The sequence below is a fragment of the Podarcis erhardii genome (assembly GCF_964252035.2).
Source record: "Podarcis erhardii genome assembly, chromosome: 1".
Taxonomy (NCBI): Eukaryota; Metazoa; Chordata; class Lepidosauria; order Squamata; family Lacertidae; genus Podarcis; species Podarcis erhardii.
The window spans coordinates 77,572,318-77,594,169 of NC_138497.1; the positions used below are offsets into that span (position 1 = coordinate 77,572,318).

General features: G+C 45.1%; 2 protein-coding genes across 11 annotated transcripts in view; one reads left to right on the forward strand and one right to left on the reverse strand.

Moving 5' to 3' along the window:
- Nucleotides 1-7,093, reverse strand: part of AP2A2 (adaptor related protein complex 2 subunit alpha 2) — a 61,573-nt gene extending 54,480 nt beyond the window's left edge. For 3 of the 4 annotated variants that reach the window (XM_081880829.1, XM_081880827.1, XM_081880828.1), the window contains exon 1: nucleotides 6,889-7,092. In XM_081880829.1, the coding sequence (XP_081736955.1) occupies nucleotides 6,889-6,955 (67 nt within the window). In that variant the 5' untranslated portion in view covers nucleotides 6,956-7,092. Of the gene's footprint in view, nucleotides 1-6,888 lie in introns of all 4 variants that reach the window. The other variant, XM_081880826.1, reaches the window with a different exon arrangement.
- A 4,118-nt stretch (nucleotides 7,094-11,211) lies between these two features.
- CHID1 (chitinase domain containing 1) overlaps nucleotides 11,212-21,852 on the forward strand; it is a 133,242-nt gene continuing 122,601 nt past the window's right edge. For 3 of the 7 annotated variants that reach the window (XR_014161116.1, XR_014161117.1, XM_081880574.1), the window contains exons 1-3: nucleotides 16,282-16,361; nucleotides 21,049-21,195; nucleotides 21,658-21,807. Coding sequence is in view for 5 of the 7 variants with exons in the window: in XM_081880574.1 (XP_081736700.1) it covers nucleotides 21,082-21,195; nucleotides 21,658-21,807 (264 nt within the window). In the remaining 2 variants the exon portion in view is untranslated. Of the gene's footprint in view, nucleotides 11,385-14,494; nucleotides 14,518-15,737; nucleotides 15,894-16,281; nucleotides 16,362-16,963; nucleotides 17,122-21,048; nucleotides 21,196-21,657; nucleotides 21,808-21,852 lie in introns of those variants that run through there. The other 4 variants (XM_081880572.1, XM_081880573.1, XM_081880570.1 and 1 more) reach the window with 4 other exon arrangements.

Below are 21,852 nucleotides of genomic sequence, written 5' to 3' on the forward strand. Positions count from 1 at the left end.
TGATAGACTTTACATTGCTCCCTCCCCCCCCCCAAAAAAAAAATTCTATAAAGAGATGTGCATTGAAGTACCTCCTTAGGAATAAGAAAAAGGCCCTCCTTCCTCCTTTCATCTTTTGCCATGTATACCTTTAAATCAAGATGGAAGAGGAAAACTGAAAAACTATTTTGTACTAATCTTATACCTTCCTCCCGACTCCCAGCAGCCACATCTTTCATCGAGGGATAGCGTTTCCGCCTTTTGTGTTTTCCAAAAATTTGCTTGACAACTAAGAATGTTGCTTGCCACCATCACCCTACCACCAACTTTTTAATTTAATTTTTAACATAGTGACATTGAACAATACTTATGTTCCGGCAGGCCTTGTTTGCTTTAGCGCAGGCATGGCCAAACTTGGCCCTCCAGATGTTTTAGGACTACAACTCCCATCATCCCTAGCTAACAGAACCAGTGGTCAGGGATGATGGGAATTGTAGTCCCAAAACATCTGGAGGGCCAAGTTTGGCCACACCTGCTTTAGCATAACCAATCAGCACTTTGGGGAGCTCCTTCTCCAGCAAGGAAGCTGCTAATGCTCAAGAAGGCAATTTACCAAAGCTTGCAGTAAGGAATTGTACAAAATTGACATGGCTAGCTGAGAGGAATAAGTCATATTCATTGCATTATTGTCCCACACAAAATACATAAATACAGGGCCTTGGATTGGACCAAGTGTTTTGTTTTAATGACATCAGTACTGATGATGGCTCCACTTGGAACTTTACAGCACTATGCCTTGAAGAGTTTGCAAGGGGTTCATCTGATTTCTATCTCCAGCCATGGCCATTTCCAAGTACAGCCACTGCAAGAATCAAACAAAGTATAGAAAAGGAGAAGGGAAGTATGCACAGAGAGCCCAAGTATACGTACATACAAATTATGGAAGGGGGCTATTTGATTTGAGTTTTCTGCAGATAATAATAATAATAATAATAATAATAATAATACCTTTATTGTCAATGTACAACCTGTGTACAATGAAATTAACTGAGCCTCCCTCCTCCCCACACAAACACTCAGTCTCATTGCACTCTGTGTGCTTGTCACACAACACACCAATCCCAAAAGTCAGTTGCACTATATTATTTTCCGTTCAGCAGCCTAAGAGCCCACGGATAGAAACTGTTTTTTAGCCTGTTGGTATGACTGATTATACTTCTTTATCTCCTGTGCGAGGGTAGAAGATTAAAGAGGTGCTGGCCGGGGTGTGAATCGTCCCTGAGAATTTTTCTTGCTCTCCTAAGGCAACAATCCCTTGCGATGTCATCTAGTGGGCTCAGGGAACAGCCCATGATATCATGTGCTGTGTTCACCACCCTCTGTAAATACTTTCTGTCCGTGGCTGTCAAGCCAACGTACCACGCTGTGATACAATATGAGAGGACGCTTTCTATTGTGGACCAGTAGAAGGAGGTCATCAATTGTTGTTTAACATTGTTCTTTCGCAGGACCCTGAGAAAATGGAGTCTCTATTGGGCCTTCCTAACCACCTGAGTTATATTGTTTTTCCAAGTCAGGTCTTCACTAAGGTAAACTCCCAGGAATTTAAAGGAAGAGACTCTCTCCACACACACACACACCCCGATATACAATGGGGCTAGTTCCCCTCTCTTCCTCAGATGGAGGCAACTTTGAGGAAGACACACTTTAACCAACAGCACATCAGCAAAGTTATTCCTGTGCTACTCTCTTATTTGCATGGGCCACAAGGGTAGAGCGCTTCAACAAACAGGTTTTGCAGAGGCATGCCTCTTTCACTGACAGGCAGATAAAACCATACAGCTTTCTCTCCCCGTACTCAACATTCAGAAACACTGTGGGCAAAGCAGGAACAGACAGAAATCAGAGTGTCAAACATACATTTTACAACTATTTGCCAACTGTGCTCTGATTTGGAGAGGCTGGACCTAGGCCCAGACATCTGTCCCCTTTGGTGCAGATTACCAAAATGCAATCTGTGTAGGGCTACTTAAGGCCAACCTGGAAAAAGTCAACTGGCCCAGAATGCACCTACTAGAGTTCTTGTAGGGAGTGGGAGATCAGTGCATATTATTCTAATCCTTTATCAATTTGCACCAATTACTCACAAAAGCTGGATTGGACCTGCCAATGCATCATGGGAGCCTTACAGAGAAGTCTCTAAGGGAGGACATCACAAGCAGTGGTGCCTAGTGAGTGCTGCAACTTCAGGTACTACAGTGTTTAGAGAAAAAGTTGGAATATTCCCAGACTTCCTACTGAGAACAACTGCTGCCCCATTCTATACGAGCACCATTAAGAGAAAGGCAAGGTAATGCCGTCAAGTTTTAACAACAAGGTTACTTTACCTACCCTTTTAGGGATAATCAGAGGCCCAATACAGGTGTAAAATTATTAGTTCCCAATAGTTTTATACCACCCAAAGCTGGAAACACTATAAAGCTGCCTTCAGCTCCTCCTCTAACCATTATTTGTGCCCTATGATAGATGTCTACTGCATAAGCAATAGTTACCCTGGTATGTCAGGTAAAAAGGCAGGAAGATAATTCAGAATTCGCCACAGACATAGCAGAGCCTCAGATGTTACAAACAAGCATTGCCAGCCTTCTCTGCAGTCAGCTGGAAGTGCTTAATTATGGTGTGCAGAAGGTGCCCACAGTGACAAAGAAGTGTGTATGGAACAATGTGGAATTAATTGTGTGTCTTGATCAACAGGGATATCATTTCAGGACGTCAGCCACCAAATCCTTGATTATATAAACACATCACTGAGTACATGGAGTGGTTTGTTTTCTGCTTGCAAAACCCATCCGTGTTGCTGAAATTAGCTGAACTGAAAGTCAAAGCAACACAAGAAAAAGCTGTTTTCTGTTTAAGACAAACATTTCCCCCCTCTTTTATATTATGCCCATCACCACACTGGACTGCAGCATTAATCGCAAGCCTCAGCGTATTACACATTTTTAATATCATTAATAACATCTAGATTTAATAGAGATACTTTACTTAGTATATTGCTTATATATTCCACAAAGGCATGAAGCAACAGCTTGGAACATGCTGCTTACATGCACATCAATTACAAGCATCCTTTCCAGAGGAAAAGACTCTGTGGATATAAGGCCTTGACCTAGCATTGAGAAGACTATCAAGGTAGCACCAGGTGAATCCCTCTGGGGAGGCAGATATAAAACCAGGGCATCACTACCAAGAGTGTCCTCTCCTGTAGCAGTTCCATTTAGAAGGGATGCTTGGAGCAGGGCCTCAGGAACTTCAGGAATGAGTGGATTACATATAGCTATTGAAGTTGACTAGCAGGAACAGAAATGAAGAAGCAGGTTCAGTAGGAGAAAAGTATGTTCAGATGTTCGGGTTACAGACGCTTCAGGTTACAGACTCCGCTAACCCAGAAATATTACCTCGGGTTACGAACTTTGCTTCAGGATGAGAACAGAAATCGTGCAACAGCGGCACAGAGGCAGCAGCAGGAGGCCCCTTTAGCTAAAGTGGTGCTTCAGGTTAAGAACAGTTTCAGGTTAAGAACAGACCTCAAGAACGAATTAAGTTCTTAACGCGAGGTACCACTGTATTTAAAAATAAAAGCCCACAAAAATTTGTCCTCTCCCAGTTTACAATCACTGCAGGTTATTATTTTTACTGCTTCCCATCACATAGGTGCAGTGTGATTTTTGTTGTGATCTAAAGGATATTTTAAATCAATACAGAAGATGGGAGACACAACCAATTTGACACTTTTCCTCCCCAGGCATTAAGTATCTGAAATGTGCATTTTAAATGTTCTGCTTAAAGGATTGGGTTACTATAAACCTCTACGCTTTTGTTTTTATATGTTTGGGGGAATGAAGGAATCTTACAGTTGCGCTAATCATATTGGATTCATGTCCTGCTGCTGCAATTTGACAGGCAGTGGTGAGTCAGACCATCAGATCTGCATAAAGTCAAAATTTAATGCTGATCCAGTGGTCTGACTCAACACTGCCTCTTCCCCTCTGCCTGTCAAAATACAGAACACAGGACATGGATCCCAGAAGATGAGCTTTACTATAGCATTATGAAACATTTCTTCAAGTAATCCCCCTCAGGGAAAAAAAACACTCCTGTACATGAAGAATTCATGTTGGCAACATAAGCATTTTGATAATTTTATTCCAATAGCTCAATATATTTCCACTTAGTATGCAGGATAAGAGACAATTTTCTCAACACATACACACAAAATATACAAGGATGTTTCACTGAAGTCCTACTATGTCTGTTACATCTGCAGGTCAAGAGGAATTTCTTCCAAATAGGTATAACAAGAACTGCACTGACAAATGAAAATGCAGCTAAGCTGTGTATCAGGCTGGGCAGACAAGCTTCTTCAAACTGGGTATTTGGGCAATAGCTCTCAATTGTACTCTAGCACTAGAGCATAACCAACATCAATATGCTCAGTGACTGAAAGGTCACTTCTGAACAGTGGTTTCCCACAGCAACGTTAGTATTTTTATTTTCTGCAGGTGATGGGTATGTTGATTCAGTGTGCCTGATATCCACAGTCAAATGGAAGCTGTGGCAAACTATTACAGCAACAGCTAAAATAAGTGGAATACAAGGATTTATTTACTTTTTAATCTTGTGAACTGCCCTAATAATAATAAATCAACTAGCAGTACATAGCTAGGCATCATTATGTGACACTCCTGTGCTAGAAGTACTACTACTTTGAGATACTTCATGTTGTACATCCTGATTTGGTGTTAGGTTAATGGAGGAGCTGCCTTCTCTTGAAGCACCCTAGGAATCAAATTACCCCTTTTCGTCCAGGTTACTAAAAGATAACTCTAAGGTACCTGGACGCGGGTGGCACTGTGGGTTAAACCACAGAGCCTAGGACTTGCCGATCAGAAGGTTGGCAGTTCGAATCCCCACCATGGGGTGAGCTCCCGTTGCTCGATCCCTGCTCCTGCCAACCTAGCAGTTCGAAAGCACGTTAAAGTGCAAGTAGATAAATAGGTACCACTCCGGCGGGAAGGTAAACGGCGTTTCCGTGCGCTGCTCTGGTTCACCAGAAGCGGCTTAGTCATGCTGGCCATGTTACCCGGAAGATGTCTGCCGGCTCCCTCGGCCAATAAAGCGAGATGAGCGCCGCAACCCCAGAGTCGGTCACGACTGGACCTAATGGTCAGGGGTCCCTTTACCTTTATATTTACCTGGAGCCAGGTAACTTCTTTCTAGCAACAATAATATTTATACACAGATTTGTGCAGCATCAGTAATCTCTGACAGGCAACATTCAGAATTTTCTTCTCAAAGTTGGAAATACTGTATCTGTGGAGTGTGTGCTGGCATACCTACACAAGGCCATTAGTATTCTTGAAACTGTTCTTAAGATTAACACTGGCCAGTTCACCAGTTTAGACAGGCCCCTCCAGCTTTGCCCTTAAGTATCTCCTGAAGACAGTGGCCACACTGGCAAAAGAAGATTAGGACGCAGCAGGGAATTTGCAAAAACCTCAGATGACTGCAAGCTTATCTAGACACAGAAACTGTACCAATTTAACTAACTTGCCTTCTAAATGCATGCAATTCAGCCTGTGCCATTCCAACTGTTATTGTTTTGGAATTAAAACAGTCATTTAGGCAACAAATGTGTTTGGGGGGCAGGCCAACTCAGCTACATTTGGTTATTCTAAAATGGATCACATTTCAGTAGGCCAGTGAAAGCTATTCAGTACACGTTTTCAGCACATACATATTGTAAGTGATTTAAAAAGCAAGAGATTCTAGCGTGTGGTGCTAGTGGCCATTTTTAGGCAGACGGCTTTTTAAAAAACCCACATTTTTGACAAGAACTGGAACTAGAGAAGCCAAAGCTTCTCTTACTGTACCTGCCCTACTGCTTTGTACTTTCCTGCACACAAGACCAGGCATATTCATAATACTGGAGTAAGTTACCTGGTTCATACATAGACTATCCTACACCAGCTGCCTTTTCCCTTCCAATACTCATGTTTACCTCCATCCTACTGGTCCCAGTGCATTTCTTTCCTCGCCTCTCATACTTTCTCCCCACTCAAATTAGGAACCATTTGCACCTTTCCTTGGGACCCATTTTTCAGGATGTGAACTGGCACATAGCCTGGCTCTCTACACCTTTTATAAAGGCAGCCGACCGGCGAGACTGATTCAGCCCAGCCCAGATTTCCAAATCAAAATATACAGGATTAGCACCACCATAGCTCTAAGGTTATTTCAGAAACGACAACTAGGGATTTCCGTGAGCGTGCCAGCCAGCCAGCCAGATCATTTTAAGGGAGAAGGGGATCCAGGATCTTGACTCCCCACAATTCCTCCCCCCATCCCGAACAGCCACGCTATCACATGCAAACAAGCCCCTTCAATCTCTTCTGCAAAGGATCGAAATGCAACCCTGCCTGACAGGCATGCCCTCATTCCCCCCCCCCTCCACACACACACGTCCACAAGCCTTGTAAACAGGGCCCCTCCTTGCTGGAGGAATCCGAGTTCACGCCGCCCCAGCCCTACGGAGAAGGGACGCCGCTTCCCTCCCCCCCCCCCCGCCGCCTTCCGCAATACTGAGCCGAGCAGCGCTTTCCAGCCGAGCAGCCCTTTCCTAGGAAAAGGAACCGCAAGTCACTGCAAGACTCGGGCGAGCCGGGGAGTCCCCCGGGAGCCCCGCCCGACAGAGGCAGCCCCGGCCCCCCAGATACCTCCCCACCCCCCGCTTCTCCCCATAGCTAACGCCCCCTGCCCAAGTGACCTCCCTTTCCTCTCCCCACTACCAGCGCAACGGGGGACCCCCCCGTCCCCCAGTTCCTCCCCGTCCGGGGCTGCCGCGCTTACAGTTCCTGATGTCGGAGATGAAGACGGCCAGCCCGCGCATCCCGTCCCCCTTCGACACAGCCGGCATCTTGGCGACAAAGCGAAGGCTCCCGCGGCCGCTGCTTCTTCTCCTGCTGCTGCTGCTGCTGCTGCTGCTGCCACCGCCGCTACTCGCTCTGAGGACCTTTAGCCTCTGAAGCCGCCTCTCCGCCCACGCCGCCGCTGCTCCTGAGCGCAAGCGCGGCGCTTCGGCTCCGTCGCCTCCCAGCCCAGCCCGACGGCTGCCAGACGGGGCCTCGAAGCGCCACCTCGTGTGCGGAGGAAGGAATGGGCGAAGGGGGCCGCGGGGCTCAGCGCAGCCTCAGGCAGAAAGGGCCCCGTGGAAATCCCGGGGGGCGGGGGGGGAGAGAGGATTTCCCCCAAAATTAGCTTGCGTAGGATGGAAAGATGCCGCACGTAGGCGTTGGCTCTCGGGTTACTGACGTGGTCGTAGTCTCACGCATGTCAGTCTACTCAAAAGTCAGACCCACAATTTTTTAAAAAAGCAAACGCGTGTTCAAGTATTTCTACTCAGAAGTAAGTCTTACTGAGTCCAACGGGACTTACTCGCAGGAAAGTGAGAGAAGGGCCGTCTTACAGTGCAATCCTATATATGCCTACTCAGAAGTAAGGCCGCTTGAGTTCAACAGGTTTATAATACACCCACGTGAGAGATGCAGCAGGCAGGAGAAAGATAAGCTCTTAGCTTTTTACTGGCATTCAGCAGACAAACTGTCAAACCGACATCTGAAATTGCCCTTAGATATCTTGGGGTCAATGGGCAAATATTCTGAGCATTTGGGACTAGTGTGTAAGTCATTGCACAACAGAGGTAAGGCTGAGTCTTAGCAATAAGAGAAGTGTTTTGTTTTAATTAATGCATAACTAAAACAAAATTGGTCACTTTCATTTTAGTATTGCATTGACCAAAACTATTTTTTAAAAAATAAATTTATTTATACTTTTCAGATATATAAATCAGCGCTGCCCCACACCTTCAAATATTATTGAAAAGCATTGAAAGTACTCAATTATCTGAGGTTCTGCCCTCCCAAGCAGAAGCTTGTCCCCCACAATATCCTATTTGTTGTGTATTGAGTCAAAGGATTTTATATCTGTATTATTATTGTCTGTAATTGAATTAGGGTAAAGTAACTGCCTTTTGGTTCCAGAGGGTACAGCTACTATTGGTTCATTTAAGCTGCTGTATTTGGATCCTCTGTCTTATTGGTTGCCTCCAAAAGGCAGGACTGTGATTGCCTGATATTGTTCCCTCCAAAATGTATCCCTTCTAGCTTGTTCCCTGTCCCTATAAATGTAGCTCTCCCCTCCTCAGGTTTCAGTCTTGTTGCTTTAATAAAGAAGTGTTACTAGAGAACTGTCTCCAGCATATTATGTCAAGAGAGCTGAAATCACAAACCCCACGTCACAACACTATTTACAGGGTATTTTTACCCTTGATTTCCCAAAAGAAACTCAACAACTTTGATTTTCGAAAAAAAGCTCAACAACTTTTATTTCCTACACTGCTATGAGACTGAAAGGAAAACTAGAATGAATTAATGAATGAATGATAATTGCAAACACATTAGGTAGACCCTGTGAGCTTCGTTTGATGGTGATACCACCTACTGGGAATACCCAAAGTGGTCAGGGTAGGGCCACTGTAAACAGGGCCATCTTTAGCAAATGCACCACTGGGGTGCAAAGGTCCACCCACTGCCCCCAATTTGGGGAGGCAGGTCAAAGTTGTTGAGGTTTTAAGGAGGGAAAAAGCAAAAACTGCTAACATGAACAAATAAAAAGCGGAAGCGATAGCTCCATATTCAGTTTTTGTGATCATGCGCGAAAATGAAAGATACCACTAGGGGGTGCCACAGAATACATTGATTCTGCAACTTTTCCGCAAAAGAGAACGGAAATGACCCAGCAATTGACCACGATCAACCGCCAGGCGCGGTTAAGAGCTTAGGTGGCTTCAGGAGTGGACACCTGGCGCCTCCCAGAATTCAGCACCCGGGTGCCCCGCACCCCTTGCACCCCCAGGTAGAGACGGCCCTGACTGTAAAAACAATTACAGCCTTGCTTGGATATTGTCAGCTGATAATTCTGTGTGGGGAGGGCATGATGCCCATTTCCTCTCTTCAGTGTCTCTTAATTTCCTCCTGCTGTGTTTCCTTCCTCAGTGAGGCCCCTATCGAAGCCCTTAATTTTACTTGGGTGCTGTTTTTACTTTTATTGCCATTTTGAAAAATGTTACATTTTAATGTTCTCCTTCTTCCAGTTTGCTGGCTTGCTTTTCTGCATCTCTGGTTTCCCCCCTTTCCCTAGCTACTGTTGTTCATGAACATTTATTTTCCATTGCTGGTCTTCTGTGAGTTGCCCTGTGATTCTGAGCAAGGAGCTGCCATGCCCAGGGTGAACATCACTACTTCTGTTGGAGGATGGTGGCGGTTAACAGATTGAGGTTGAATCCTGACAAGACAGAAGTACTGTTTTGGGGAACAGGAGGCGGGCAGCTGTGGAGGACTCCCTGGTCCTGAATGGAGTAACTGTGCCTCTGAAGGACCAGGTGCGCAGCCTGGGACTCACAGCTGTCCATGGAGGCGCAGGTAAATTCTGTGTCCAGGGCAGCTGTTTATCAGCTCCATCTGATAAGCAGGCTGAGACCCTACCTGCCCGCAGACTGTCTCGGCAGAGTGGTGCATGCTCTGGTTATCTCCCGCTTGGACTACTGCAATGAGCTCTATGTGGGGCTACCTTTGAAGGTGACCCAGAAACTACAACTAATCCAGAATGCAGTCAGCTAGACTGGTGACTGGGAGCAGCCGCTGAGACCATATAACACCGGTCTTGAAAAACCTACACTGGCTCCCAGTACGTTTCCGAGCACAATTCAAAGTGTTGGTGCTGACCTTTAAAGCCCTAAATGGCCTCGGTCCAGTATACCTGAAGGAGCATCTCCACCTCCATCGTTCTGCCCAGACACTGAGGTCCAGCACCGAGGGCCTTCTGGCAGTTCCCTCACTGCGAGAAGCCAAGTTACAGGGAACCAGGCAAAGAGCCTTCTCAGTAGTGGCGCCCGCCCTGTGGAACGCCCTCCCACCAGATGTCAAAGAGAAAAATAACTACCAAACTTTTAGAAGACATCTGAAGGCAGCCCTGTTTAGGGAAGCTTTTAATGTTTAATAGGTTATTGTATTTTGGTGTTCTGTTGGAAGCCATCCAGAGTGGCTGGGAAAACACAGCCAGATAGGCGGGATATAAATAAATTATTATTATTATTATTATTATTATTATTATTATTATTATTATTATTCTGTCCACACACTGTGCTCCCAACTTCACCTCTCCTTTTGATTTCCCTCCCTCTGCCCACCATCTGTCATCAAGTCTTTCTCTTTTAATCTAGCATTGGGACACTTGCTGTTAGATGAAGTCCTCCGATGTACTTGTGTATCATACCTTGCTTTCTGCCTCTGCCTCCAGGTGCTGTTCAACCCTTTGCTTTCTATAATCTCAGGGGTGGTGGAATCTGTGATTGTCCAAATGTTGTTGGGACTCTAGCTCCCATGAGCTCCAGCCCTGCCGTCAGGGATGATGGGAGTTGGAGTCAGCAATGTCTAGAGGAGCACAGGGTCCTACAAAGAAGAGTTTGGATTTGATATCCCGCTTTACCACTACCCTAAGGAGTCTCAAAGCGGCTAACATTCTCCTTTCCCTCCCTCCCCCACAACAAACACTCTGTGAGGTGAGTGAGGCTGAGAGACTTCAGAGAAGTGTGACTAGCCCAAGGTCACCCAGCAGCTGCATGTGGAGGAGCGGAGACACCAGATTACAAGACTACCTCTCTTAACCACTACACCACACTTTCTCTGAAACGGCTACATCCACACTCAGCTGTCCATTTCAATATGAGAAACTGGTTGCTATTGTGCTCTATAGACTGTGGTTGATCATATTTGTAAGAGAAAGAAACTGTGCCCACATGCTCATGTATATACCCACTTAATTGACAAATAAACTGTGCCCATCTGGTCCTCCCCCCCCCTTTTTTTTTTTTTTGCCAACCACAATGTGTGAATGTGAGAGTAACATTTCCACATGTTATTACTATGGGTGCTTGCTCCAGGGACCACAGTGTTATGTCTGAAGAAAGGAGACTGGCTGTTAGGACCTTGTGCTGATGCTCCCCACCTGAGGGAAGCCTAGCAGACTGGCCACTGTGTCCTCAGTGATGATGTTGCTGGCCTGAAGACTGGCCATTGTGACCTTCTGCTGATGCAGCCCACCTGATGAAAGCAGACTGGCCTCTGTATTCTCATGCTGATACTAGTTGTGAAGACTAAGCACTGTGATGTGCTGCTGATACAACTTGCCTAATGAAGAGAGACTGGCCAGTAAGGGAGTGCCAGGAGGGAAAAGCCTTGCTGAAGGCAAAACAATCTTGCTGGAAAAGGGGACAATGATGTCTACAGGTGGGTTTGTTTGTTTTAATTTTAAGTACTGCTCTTCAGGACTAAAGAGGAGAAGCACAGAGACTGTAAAGAATGAGGGAAATGCAAAGGCTTCTGAGAAATAAGCTGTACATGATCTAGAACATGGAAATGTGTAATTCCTCACACCATCTCTACTTTTCTCCCCTGGCAAGCTGTATTATCGCATGCCTTATCCCATAGATGAACATAGGCAGAAGTCCAGTTGAGGTTGGTCCTTTAGGACAAATGGGGCACTGCCCCACCAAGATCATTCTGTCCTTGGTCAGCCCCCACCTACCTGCCTTCTTACTTGCATCCAGTCCAGGGAGGTAGCACTGGTTGTCAGTCTCCATCTTAATCTCAGTGTTGCCTCTCACAGGGCAGTTTGTAAGCATATGTTCCCAAATATCCTTAAGATTCCCCTTCAGACCATCCCACTGAACCCAAGAAGATTGGAAGTGGAGCATGTGTGCACAGCATGCACAGGAACATTGGCTGGTATGCATGGGCTACGCCCTCTCTCCACTAAACAGGGCTATGGTTGCTTTTTGAATGCCAGGAACATGCACTTTCCCTGCAAGAGAAGAATTTATCTCAAGGGTGGATATCTTCATGTATCTCAACAATCTTGGTAACCATTGCACCAATGGTGTTGAACCTGTGGCCCTCCATATGATTTTGGACCACAGTTCTCATAATCCCTGGTCATTGGCTATGCTGGCAGGGGCTGATGGGTGTCAGAGGCAGACAATATCTGGTGGACCATAGGTTCAACACCCCTTGCAGTACAGGGAACCTGAGTAAAGTAAAAGTGAAGGTGCTCACAGGCCATGAACCATGATAGCATCAAGTACCCTGCCATCCTTAGAGTTCCACGCTGAGGCTAGCTAAAAGGAGACAAAGGGATCCCTAAATATATACTGGCGCTTACTACTTAAGATCCAACACAGGCAGCAAAATCAGGCCAGCCTATGGGGTGGAAATATTAAAAGAGGGAACAGGAACAAAACACATAAGGCTCCCAGCTTGTCACACCAGCAGGGCACCTGTGCCTTGGACAACTGCCCAATGGACAGCAGAAGAACAAGCTCCAGTTCTATGTGAAGAATCCCATCACCTATTGGATGCATAAGCTGTCTGTCTATCAAGAAGCTAGCAAGGATACAAGAGCAAGTAGGTTGGCAGCCCCAGCAGGATCCTGAACATGGTATGTGTGGTGTTTGCCCTCCTATGTGTGTGACATCACACTGGGTTCATAGTGAAAGGGTTAACTAATTGTAAAATGACTAACCAATGGGAACCCAGGGGGCAGAGTTAACTGTGTATAAGGTTTAAGCACAGAGGTGTTTTTGAGTGAGAGAGTTGTTGAGAAGACAGTCTGGAGTTAGAAGAGACAGAGAAGATAAGTCTGTGGGTTGGGCTAGTTTGGTGTGAGAGAGTGAGAGAATTTGTTAAGAGGAGACAGTCAAACAGTTGAGATAATCAGCAAGAAGGTATAGGTTGGTAAAGAAACTAAAGTTAAGATACTGACAGGAATATTATCTGAGAAACCATAAACTTGTTAATGTTTGTAAAATAAATGTGGGGGGTTTTTTTGGTTCACTTTTAACAGCTGACTGGACTCAGTGTTTTACCAGAGAGTAACTGGTTGGTGGCAGTGGGGAAGTGAGCACAGTGGTGGCACAGGGATCAATAGACTGTTAAACGGGGACCCTGTGTGATTGCCACAGAATGGGAGATTAGCAACTACAGTGGTACCTCGCAAGACGAATGCTGCGTAAGACGGAAAACTCACAAAACGAAATAGTTTTTCGTTTTTTGAGTTGCTTTGCAAGACGGATTTCCCTATGGGCTTGCTTCGCAAGAGGAAAACGTCTTGCAAGTTTGTTTTCTTTGTCTTGCAAGTTTGTTTCCTTTTTCTTAAAACCGTGCATTCACTCCGAGGAGCAACTCATAGCACGCGGTGTGTGGTAGCCTTTTTTGAGGTTTTTGAAGACTTTGGTATTTTTGAAGCTTTTCCAAAGTCCGTGCTTCGCAAGACGAAAAAATCGCAAGACGAAATAACTCGCGGAACGAATTAATTTCGTCTTGCGAGGCACCACTGTAAACCTAACAAATGCATATTATTGGTAGTTAGCATGAGAAGGGAGTAATGCCCCAGAGCTGTATTGCTGACAGGCAGATATTCAAACCATAGAGATACAGTTGGTAGAGCTGGCTCTGTGTGATGTAATTTCTCCTTGCCTAAAGAGGAAGGAGCAGATAGTACTTCCTGTCCCTCTCGTCCTTTGACAAGCATTGAATGCAGCCTTTGCTGTGAACCAGTGCTTTATTATAATGTAATTACATTTTATTTTTAAACTTACTTTACAAGTTGTTGCCTTATTCTTTGTTAAGCAGGGTAAGAGGCGGGAAGCCAGCTTACTTGGTTAGCTGGACTTGCACCAAAGGAGACTTTGCAGCCTAATTCCTAATTTTGCTACCAAGGATGGGATTCTTAAAGTCTCACACATGAGCACCTGGAAGGGTAAATTGCATATATATATATCTCCTCTCCTACCATGGGCGTAGACAAGCGGGGGCAACTGCCCCCCCCATCAAGTAAAACAATAGAAATACTTAACTGACCAATCATGTTGGTTCTGCCCCCCAAAACAGAAGTCCTGCCCCCTCCTAACAAAAATCCTGGCTACACCCATGTTCCCTACCCATTAAAAGCCACCCCACACCTTGCTGGTGACAAGATGGGCCTGTCTCCTGGCCTGCATGGAACAGAGTGTGGGAGAAGGTTCTGTATCTGTGGGAGAGCAGCCTATAGAACAAATGAGCAATAGGCAGAAGCTGTAGCGCAAAGTCCTTGAACAGGTGAGGAGATGTGAGCTGAAAGTAAGCACCTGAGTGCTGGTGGTTTAGTGTCCTGGAGGGATGTGGAGACTACAGTGATTGAGACCTTTAGGATTGTACTTGAACTGTGTATGTGCAAGAGTAGCTTCTTCTGCTCTATGTGTTGGGACTGTGATCCTGCAAGGCAAAGTGTTTGGTCAGCAATTGCAGTGGAATGGGTGCTGGCCCTGCGTGAGAGGAACTGTTCCTACTATTCCAGGGAACAGAGTGTCCCAGCAATGCTGTTTGGGTAAGAGGAAGTATTCACATATAGGAGAGTGGTGGGAGGGAGAAAATGGGAGGCAGTTGTTGCAATGATACCCTGTGACAATTTTGCTTCCTGCTCTGTATGGTTTTATTTAGGGCTTTTGCAGACTATTATATGCCCCGCCCTGTGATTAATGTCCTGAAAGATCTTAGGCTGCATTATCTGATATCTCTACTAAAAAAAGGGAGATTTCCTGTACTTGTATCACACCATAGTTTAAAAAACTACTATTATTAGTAGGTAACAGCACAATTCTAACCAGTCTACTCAGAATTAGTCCTATTGGAAGTAAGTGGCAATCTAACACTGCCAAACATTGCATTTTCTCAGGTACAAAATATTTTGGTCTAAGTGTTGACAAAATATATTGTTTCTGCAACAATTAAGCAGCCAGCCATGAAACATGAATCAGAACTGTGAATACTCTGAGCCTAATGTAAAGTTAAAAATTCAGCACAAATCATTTTATTTTATTGCATAATTCACTTCACCTCTGCGCACCTGCACTGGACACAAACCCCCACTTTGTGCCTGTTAAAAATCTGATTCAACTACTCCTCCTTTTCTGTGAGATTTCTTTAGGCATTTATTGTCTAGCTTTGTTTGCTACATAATAGCTAGAAACCTCCTTTAAAATGAAAATAGGAAACTTGAGATTTTTAGGAACCACATTCTGTTTCACTTCTGTACTTGTGTGGAAAAAACCCAGCCCTGGGTAAGATGTATGCAGAAATCTGCATTTATGGTGCAGGCAAAAGAGATAATGGACTTCCATGTTTATGTTCAGATTATGAAACAAGGATACTCTACGTTTGAATACTTGTGTACAAATGAAATTTCTGCATGGGAAGTTTTATTTTAACCTACCACTACAACAACTACTACAGCAAGGCAAAACGAGAGAAAAGAAAAAAAAGCTCACGCAATTCTTAAAAGGAAGAAAATTCTGTCCGTTTATATTTATCTACCCTGATAAACATCAAGGCAGCAAATCTGTGCTGCTTGCTTGGGAGGAAGCCCCGTTAGTTACTTCCGAATAAAGGTCAACATTCTTGGATTCAGGGGAAATAAAGTCCAGTAGCGCTTGTGGAAATCGATCAGAAACCGCCATGTTCGAACATGGCTCTTTAAGAGATGCCTTGGGATGTTCTCTAATTTGGAAGGAAACCCGCGGAAATCGGGCAAGACTTGCTTGAGAACGCAGCGAGCTTCCTTACACTGAGTCTGATCTGCATTTCCCACGCCAGCCTTTCCCAAGCTGGCACCCTCCAGATGTTTCCAACTACAACTCCCATCAGCCCCAGCCGGCTGTGAGTTGTAATACCAAGCACGATGTGGAGGGCGCCAGGTTGGAGAAGGTTGGTGTACCCCGGCAGAGGTTCAGTAAAGCTTCATTTTTCGGGTGTGTGTTTCCTACTTGGACTTTACGTCCGGGGAAACAGGGAAAGGGGCTCGTGCGCTCCCTTGCTTTGCAATCCTAAATATCCAAGGAAGAAAGGGAAGTTTGTGATTGTGATGTTTGACCGCGCGATTATCTGCACGAGGCATAACTCTACGCTCCCTGTCCCTGACTCGCGAGTAGTCCTGCTTGTTTCAATGAGTTTCGCGCGCGCAAGATTGCCTCCCGCAACCCCAAACGGGGCTCAGGGCGTCCCTGCCTCTCTCATGTCTCGCCTTGCGAGGGAAGAAGCGCTCTCCGGCAGCCAAGGCGGCTCCTTTAAAAGGCGTACGCCACGCTGATCCCGAGCCACCGCTTTCACTTCCGAGTGGAAGCAGATCCGGTTTGCAGAGGGAAAGCGAGGGCACGAGCGCGAGTCACTGACAAGGTGGGAGGGGAGACCGAGAGGCAGCCTGCGCGCCCCCCGCCCGCCCCGCGCTCTTCCCCTTGCCCTGGAGCCTTGGGGGCAGCTGTCACGCGCCTCTGATTAAGCGAGCGCGGGGCCGGGAGCGAGCCGCGGGAAGGAAGATCCCTGGGCTGCTTTGTAATTCGGGTGCAATTCCGTCTTGCTTTCCGCGGGCAGCCGCCTTATTTAAGACTGGCGGGGGGTCGGGGGTGGACTGGGGACGCCTGCGTCCTTCCTGTCGCGTTTCATCTCCATTTATTCCCTCTGCACCCTCGTCGGCATCCGACACTTTCTCCCTTCCTGATAGGCTTTGTGTCGGTTATGTTCCATGTATGCACTCCCAGCTCACAAGCCACGTTCGCTCTTCTGTAGCAGCTGCCACTCCTTCAGCTTGGGACGGGCAATCAGCCCCCCCCCCCCTGAGGCCAGATGAAGCGACTGCTACCCCTCTTCCATTCTCCATGTAAATCTTCCCTCATCCCATCCTCCATGGTGGGGAGCAGGGGACCATTTGGGAGTCCATCTCAGGTGCCAAAGTGTCTTGGGCCAGCCCTGCTCACAATTACTGAAGTAATGAAATAAACAGAACCCTGTTGCTGGATCAGGCCAAAGGCCTGTCTAGTTGGACAATCCGTTCTAAGAGTGGGCGGCTATCCGATGCCTGTGGGAGGCTGGCAACTCACTTGGTGATTCCCAGCAGCAGGTATCTAGTGGTATATCTGTACTGCTTCTGGTCCTGGAGGTAATGCACACAGCTATCACAACTTGATAGCTTTCTTGAATTTGTCCAACCCTGTTTTAAAGCTGTTGAGATCTTTCACTATACCTAGTGGGCACAAATGCCATAGTTTAACCATGCTCTGTGTGACATTACTTTTGTCTCTCCTTGAACTTCCATCATGCAGCTTCATGAATTGCTCCTGGGTTCGACTATTATGGGAGAGGGAGATTACACATAGGAGAATTGTCAGAACCCCATGATAATTATGGTTGCCCTGAACTGGACAAAGTATTCCAAGTGCAGTTGCACCATAAATTTGTATAATGGCTTTATTATTATGTTGACAGTTTTATTTTCAGTCCCTTTCCTAATGATCCCTAGCATGAAATTTGCCTTTTTCATAGCTTCCATGCACTGGGCCAGCATCTTAATATAGCTATCCACCATGTTTCTAATTTCTCTTACCTTGTCAGTCATTATCAGTCAAGACCCCACACTCATGTTTGTTTGTTTGTGTGTGTGTGTGTGAGTGAGAGAGAGAGAGAGAGAGAGAGAGAGAGAAATCTGGCTCTTTTGCTCCAATGCACATCACTTCACAGTTATACATTGAATTGCATTTGTCATTTTAATATCCATTGACCCAGTGTAGAGCACCTTGCAATCCCTTTTTGTTTTAAACACAGTGAACAATTTGGCATTTCCAAACAAAGCCACCAGAATGCTTACCCCTAAGTCCAGATCATTAATGATGAACAAGTTAAAGAAGTGCAGGTCACAGTATCAATCCTTGAGGAGACCCTACTTTTTACACCCCTCACTCTGTCCATATGCTTTTTGACACACTCGGAGAACTCAAAAAAGTTAGTGAGGCAGAACTTGTCCTCACAGAAGCCATGATGTAAAGGCAGGTGAAGTGAGAGGAATAAGGTTTCCCACTTTGCCTGCAGAGATAACTGTGAGGCGAAAAGACACTTGGAGTGAAGCAACAATGTGATTAAGGCTGCAGTCTCATGCACACTTATTTGAGAGTAAGTCCCCATTGAACTAGTAGACCTGCATAGGATTACACTGTAAGAGTAAAGTCTCTGTGGAGAAGTGTTCATGAATAATATTTGGAATGCGGCTGCTGGGCTGGTGAGTGGGGCAGCCTGATGGCACCATATTTCACTGGTCCTGAGAGCACTGCTGCACTAACTGCCAGTGAGCTGCCGGACCCAATTTATTGTTGTTAGCTGCCTTGGGTGTGATTCATGGTAAGGTGAGAGATGAATATGTATAATAAATCCCTTCAGCAAAATCCTCATGGATTTTGTTCTCAGGCATAATTTGTTTACTTGGATTGTTCACTGTCAAATAACTAAATTCATCCTGTCTGCCCCCAATATTATCTCTCAGCCTAAACTTCTGTTTTCAGAAGCCTTGTTTATCTGTTTACTGAAGTGTATGTACATTAGTAACAATTACAAAACATATTCTGAAAGTGCAGGGGAACATCATCTGTAGGGTGTCTAGAATGCATTTCTGTGGTGGGCAATGGAATAGGAATAAACATTAATCATGTCGAGTTTGGGCATGGACCTCCGCTTGCACAATGAAACTTCCCCCACCCCAATCTATTCTCTGCAAAGGCGGAGGAAGAGGAAGTTTTGCTGCATGAGACCAGCTTTCTAGGTTCCCATGCTTCCCACGTAAAATTCTTGCTTTTCTCATTTGCAGTTTCATGCATATTTAAAGTAAACTAAAACTCATGGGTTATCCAACAAAGGTGGTTCTTTAGTCTATCAAGCTTCATACTGTCTACAGGCTTTCAGATATGGGTGTTTCTCAGCCCCATATGTAGAGGCCAGGGGTTACACAGGAACATAGGAAGCAGTCTTCTGCCTAGTCAGGCCATTGTTCCACTAGCCCAATATTGTCTACACTGACTGGCAGCAGCTGTCCAGGGTTTCAGACAGTTTTCTCATTGCCCTACTTAGAGATGCTGGGGATTGAACCAGAGATCCTGTGCATGCAAAACAGATGCTCCATCGCTGAACTTCATCCCTTCCCTGAATACTTCCATTGTTTTTAGATAATACACGTGTGGTGTAGTAGGTGTATTGGAAAGGGCATTTCCACCTCTCCCATGAAGGAGACAATGTCTCTTTCATAGTAGTGTTTGAAATTGACATATTAGCACTTTTGGTAAAAAATTATTTAAAAAAATTAAACATCTGATGACTTCCTAGATGGCACCTTTTTGCCAATCAGATTTTTATTTTCATAATCGCCTTAATTAACTAACAGTTACAAGTCTTCATTGAATAGTATCTGATGCCCATAACAAAGTCAGGTTAGTCTGTTGCAACAAAACCAACACTCTTATGGTACCTTCAAGGGTAACAAATGTAATTATTTCATTGATTTGTGACCAGGAGGGCTACGCAATTTCTGAGAAGAGGCTTTAAAGCTATTGGATTTGGCAAGCAAGCATGACAGGATAATTTGCAGCTAAAACAAGCTTGTTTTATTTATTAGTTGTATTATATGCTAAAGAGCAGATAAATTTTCTCCTTAGGCTAACGTTGGATACATTAAGGACGGTCCTGGCATTCCCAGAGTAATGGCCTCTATAAATTTACCCCAGCCTCACCTAGTTTGCTTTGGATAAATTAGAATGTAAATACTTTGGAAGCAGGGTGGGCATTGCAACCACCACTAATAATATGTCTTAAAGAGTGCATTACAGGCACCATGTACAGTACATTTAGGAAAATTACAATCTGATGGGCTGTTTTGATACCAGCATTACACTATAGAAACTGCAGTTGTGTCCCATGTAGTGTAGGAGTTGCAGGCAAACATTCTTTCCTAACAATGACAAATGTTAATTCCCCCCCATCAGATGTTGTTGTTACTTTATAATTATAATTATTACATTTATTACCCACCCTTCACCAATTACATTTCTAAGCCACTCTTCATCCAGAGAGCACAGAGCAGTTTACAGTATAATCCCTCCCCCCACAAAATACTGTAATAACAAACAAAAACTTCATCACCCCTCCCCAACAGTTTAAAAGGTCATAGATTGTTTAATTAATCAAAGGCCTGGGAGAAGAGGGATGTTTCCCCCCCCCGGTGCCTAAATATATGGAACAAAGGTATCAGGCAAGTCTCCTTGGGGAGAGCATTCCACAAGTGGGAAGCCACCATAGAAATGGCCCATTCTCGTATTGGCACCCTCTGGATCTCTCGTGGTGGGGCACATGAAGAAGGGCCTCAGATGATGATTGCAGAGTCTGGGTCAGTTTATATAGGGAGAGGTGGTCCTTGATCTTAACAGCTGGGAGGGTCTGTAGGGAAGGAGGTGTTCTTTCATGTATTTGGGACCTAAGTCATTTAGGGTTTCAGACACTAGACTGAGCACCTTTAATAATAATAATAATAATAATAATAATAATAATAATAATAATAATAAATTTTATTATTTATACTCCGCTCAACTGGCTCGGTTCCCCCAGCCACAGTGAGCCCGGAAATGAACTGGCAGCCAATGCCAGCTAGCATTTTGGTTATGAATATACAAAGTTGCCTTAAAGCAGGAGAGGGGAGCCTGTGCATCAAGGCCCATATGCTATCCCCTACCTAATTTAATGCATTTGGCAAGGAGGGGAATAATGGGGAAAGGGAACGGCAGAGAAAGGGGGCTCAGGGGTAAAGTGGGTCAACAACACTTGGAGGGTCACAGGTTTCCCCATCCCTGGTCTCCATTCCACTGGCATTGGGTCTCTGTGGCAGACTCCCCTCCTCCTTTCACTAAGATCCTTATTAAATTTACAGAACCTGCCATACATGTGCTCTGCCACTGAAGAACATTCCTTTGGCAACAACGACTTCTTATTCTCAAGTAGGGTTGTCGTCTCACAACAAACTCCTTTTTATTTTTTATTATCTTCCTCATTGAAGAAATTAGAGGTGACGGGAATAGCTCAAGCTGTCATGAGATGGATCACAATCAGCCTTGTTGTGTTTGCCCTGGCTTCTCGGGTGGCTAATGCTACGTTGTCAAAGACAGATACCAAAAAAGCTGCCTCAAAAACCCTGGAGGAAAAGGTAGGAGAAGCTGCTTCATTGCTTGGAATTTTTGCGAAGATTCATATTGAACGCTCTGGTGGATTTTGTACTCTGACCTAGTGGTGTTAACATTTGCCTATAGGGTGACTGAATATTGCAAAAATGAATTGGAGCCAAAGTCCCTGAACTACAGTATCCCTGATTCATGTGTTAATTGGGTGGTGGATATGACTCTAGTTTTAACATGGGGCTGGACAGGGGGCAAAGGTGGGTGGGATGGTTGAGTTTCTTTCTCTTATCTACACACCCCTTTTCATACCCCATTCCACATCGTACTGTGCATGTGAATCAGGCATGATTAAACAAGACTGGCTGCTTCCATCATATCTGGGGTGTAATAAAATATGGATATATTTACAGTGGTATTTAGGAGTAGACTGCTTCTGAACATGGATGTTTTCTTTAGTTGTTATTAAATCTACAATAATGGTTTGTTGGCAGACTCACTATTCAGATAAAAGAGTGCAAGACCGTGGCCTGGTTTCTACCGATTTAAAGACGAAGGATATTATCCTAGAGTACAAAAGCTACTGTGCCAAAAAAGCACGAGAACGACACTTTGGGGGAGATGTTTTGGGCTACATAACGCCTGTAAGTACTGAGAAAATGAAAAAGGTGGGATGCAGCTAGTTGTAG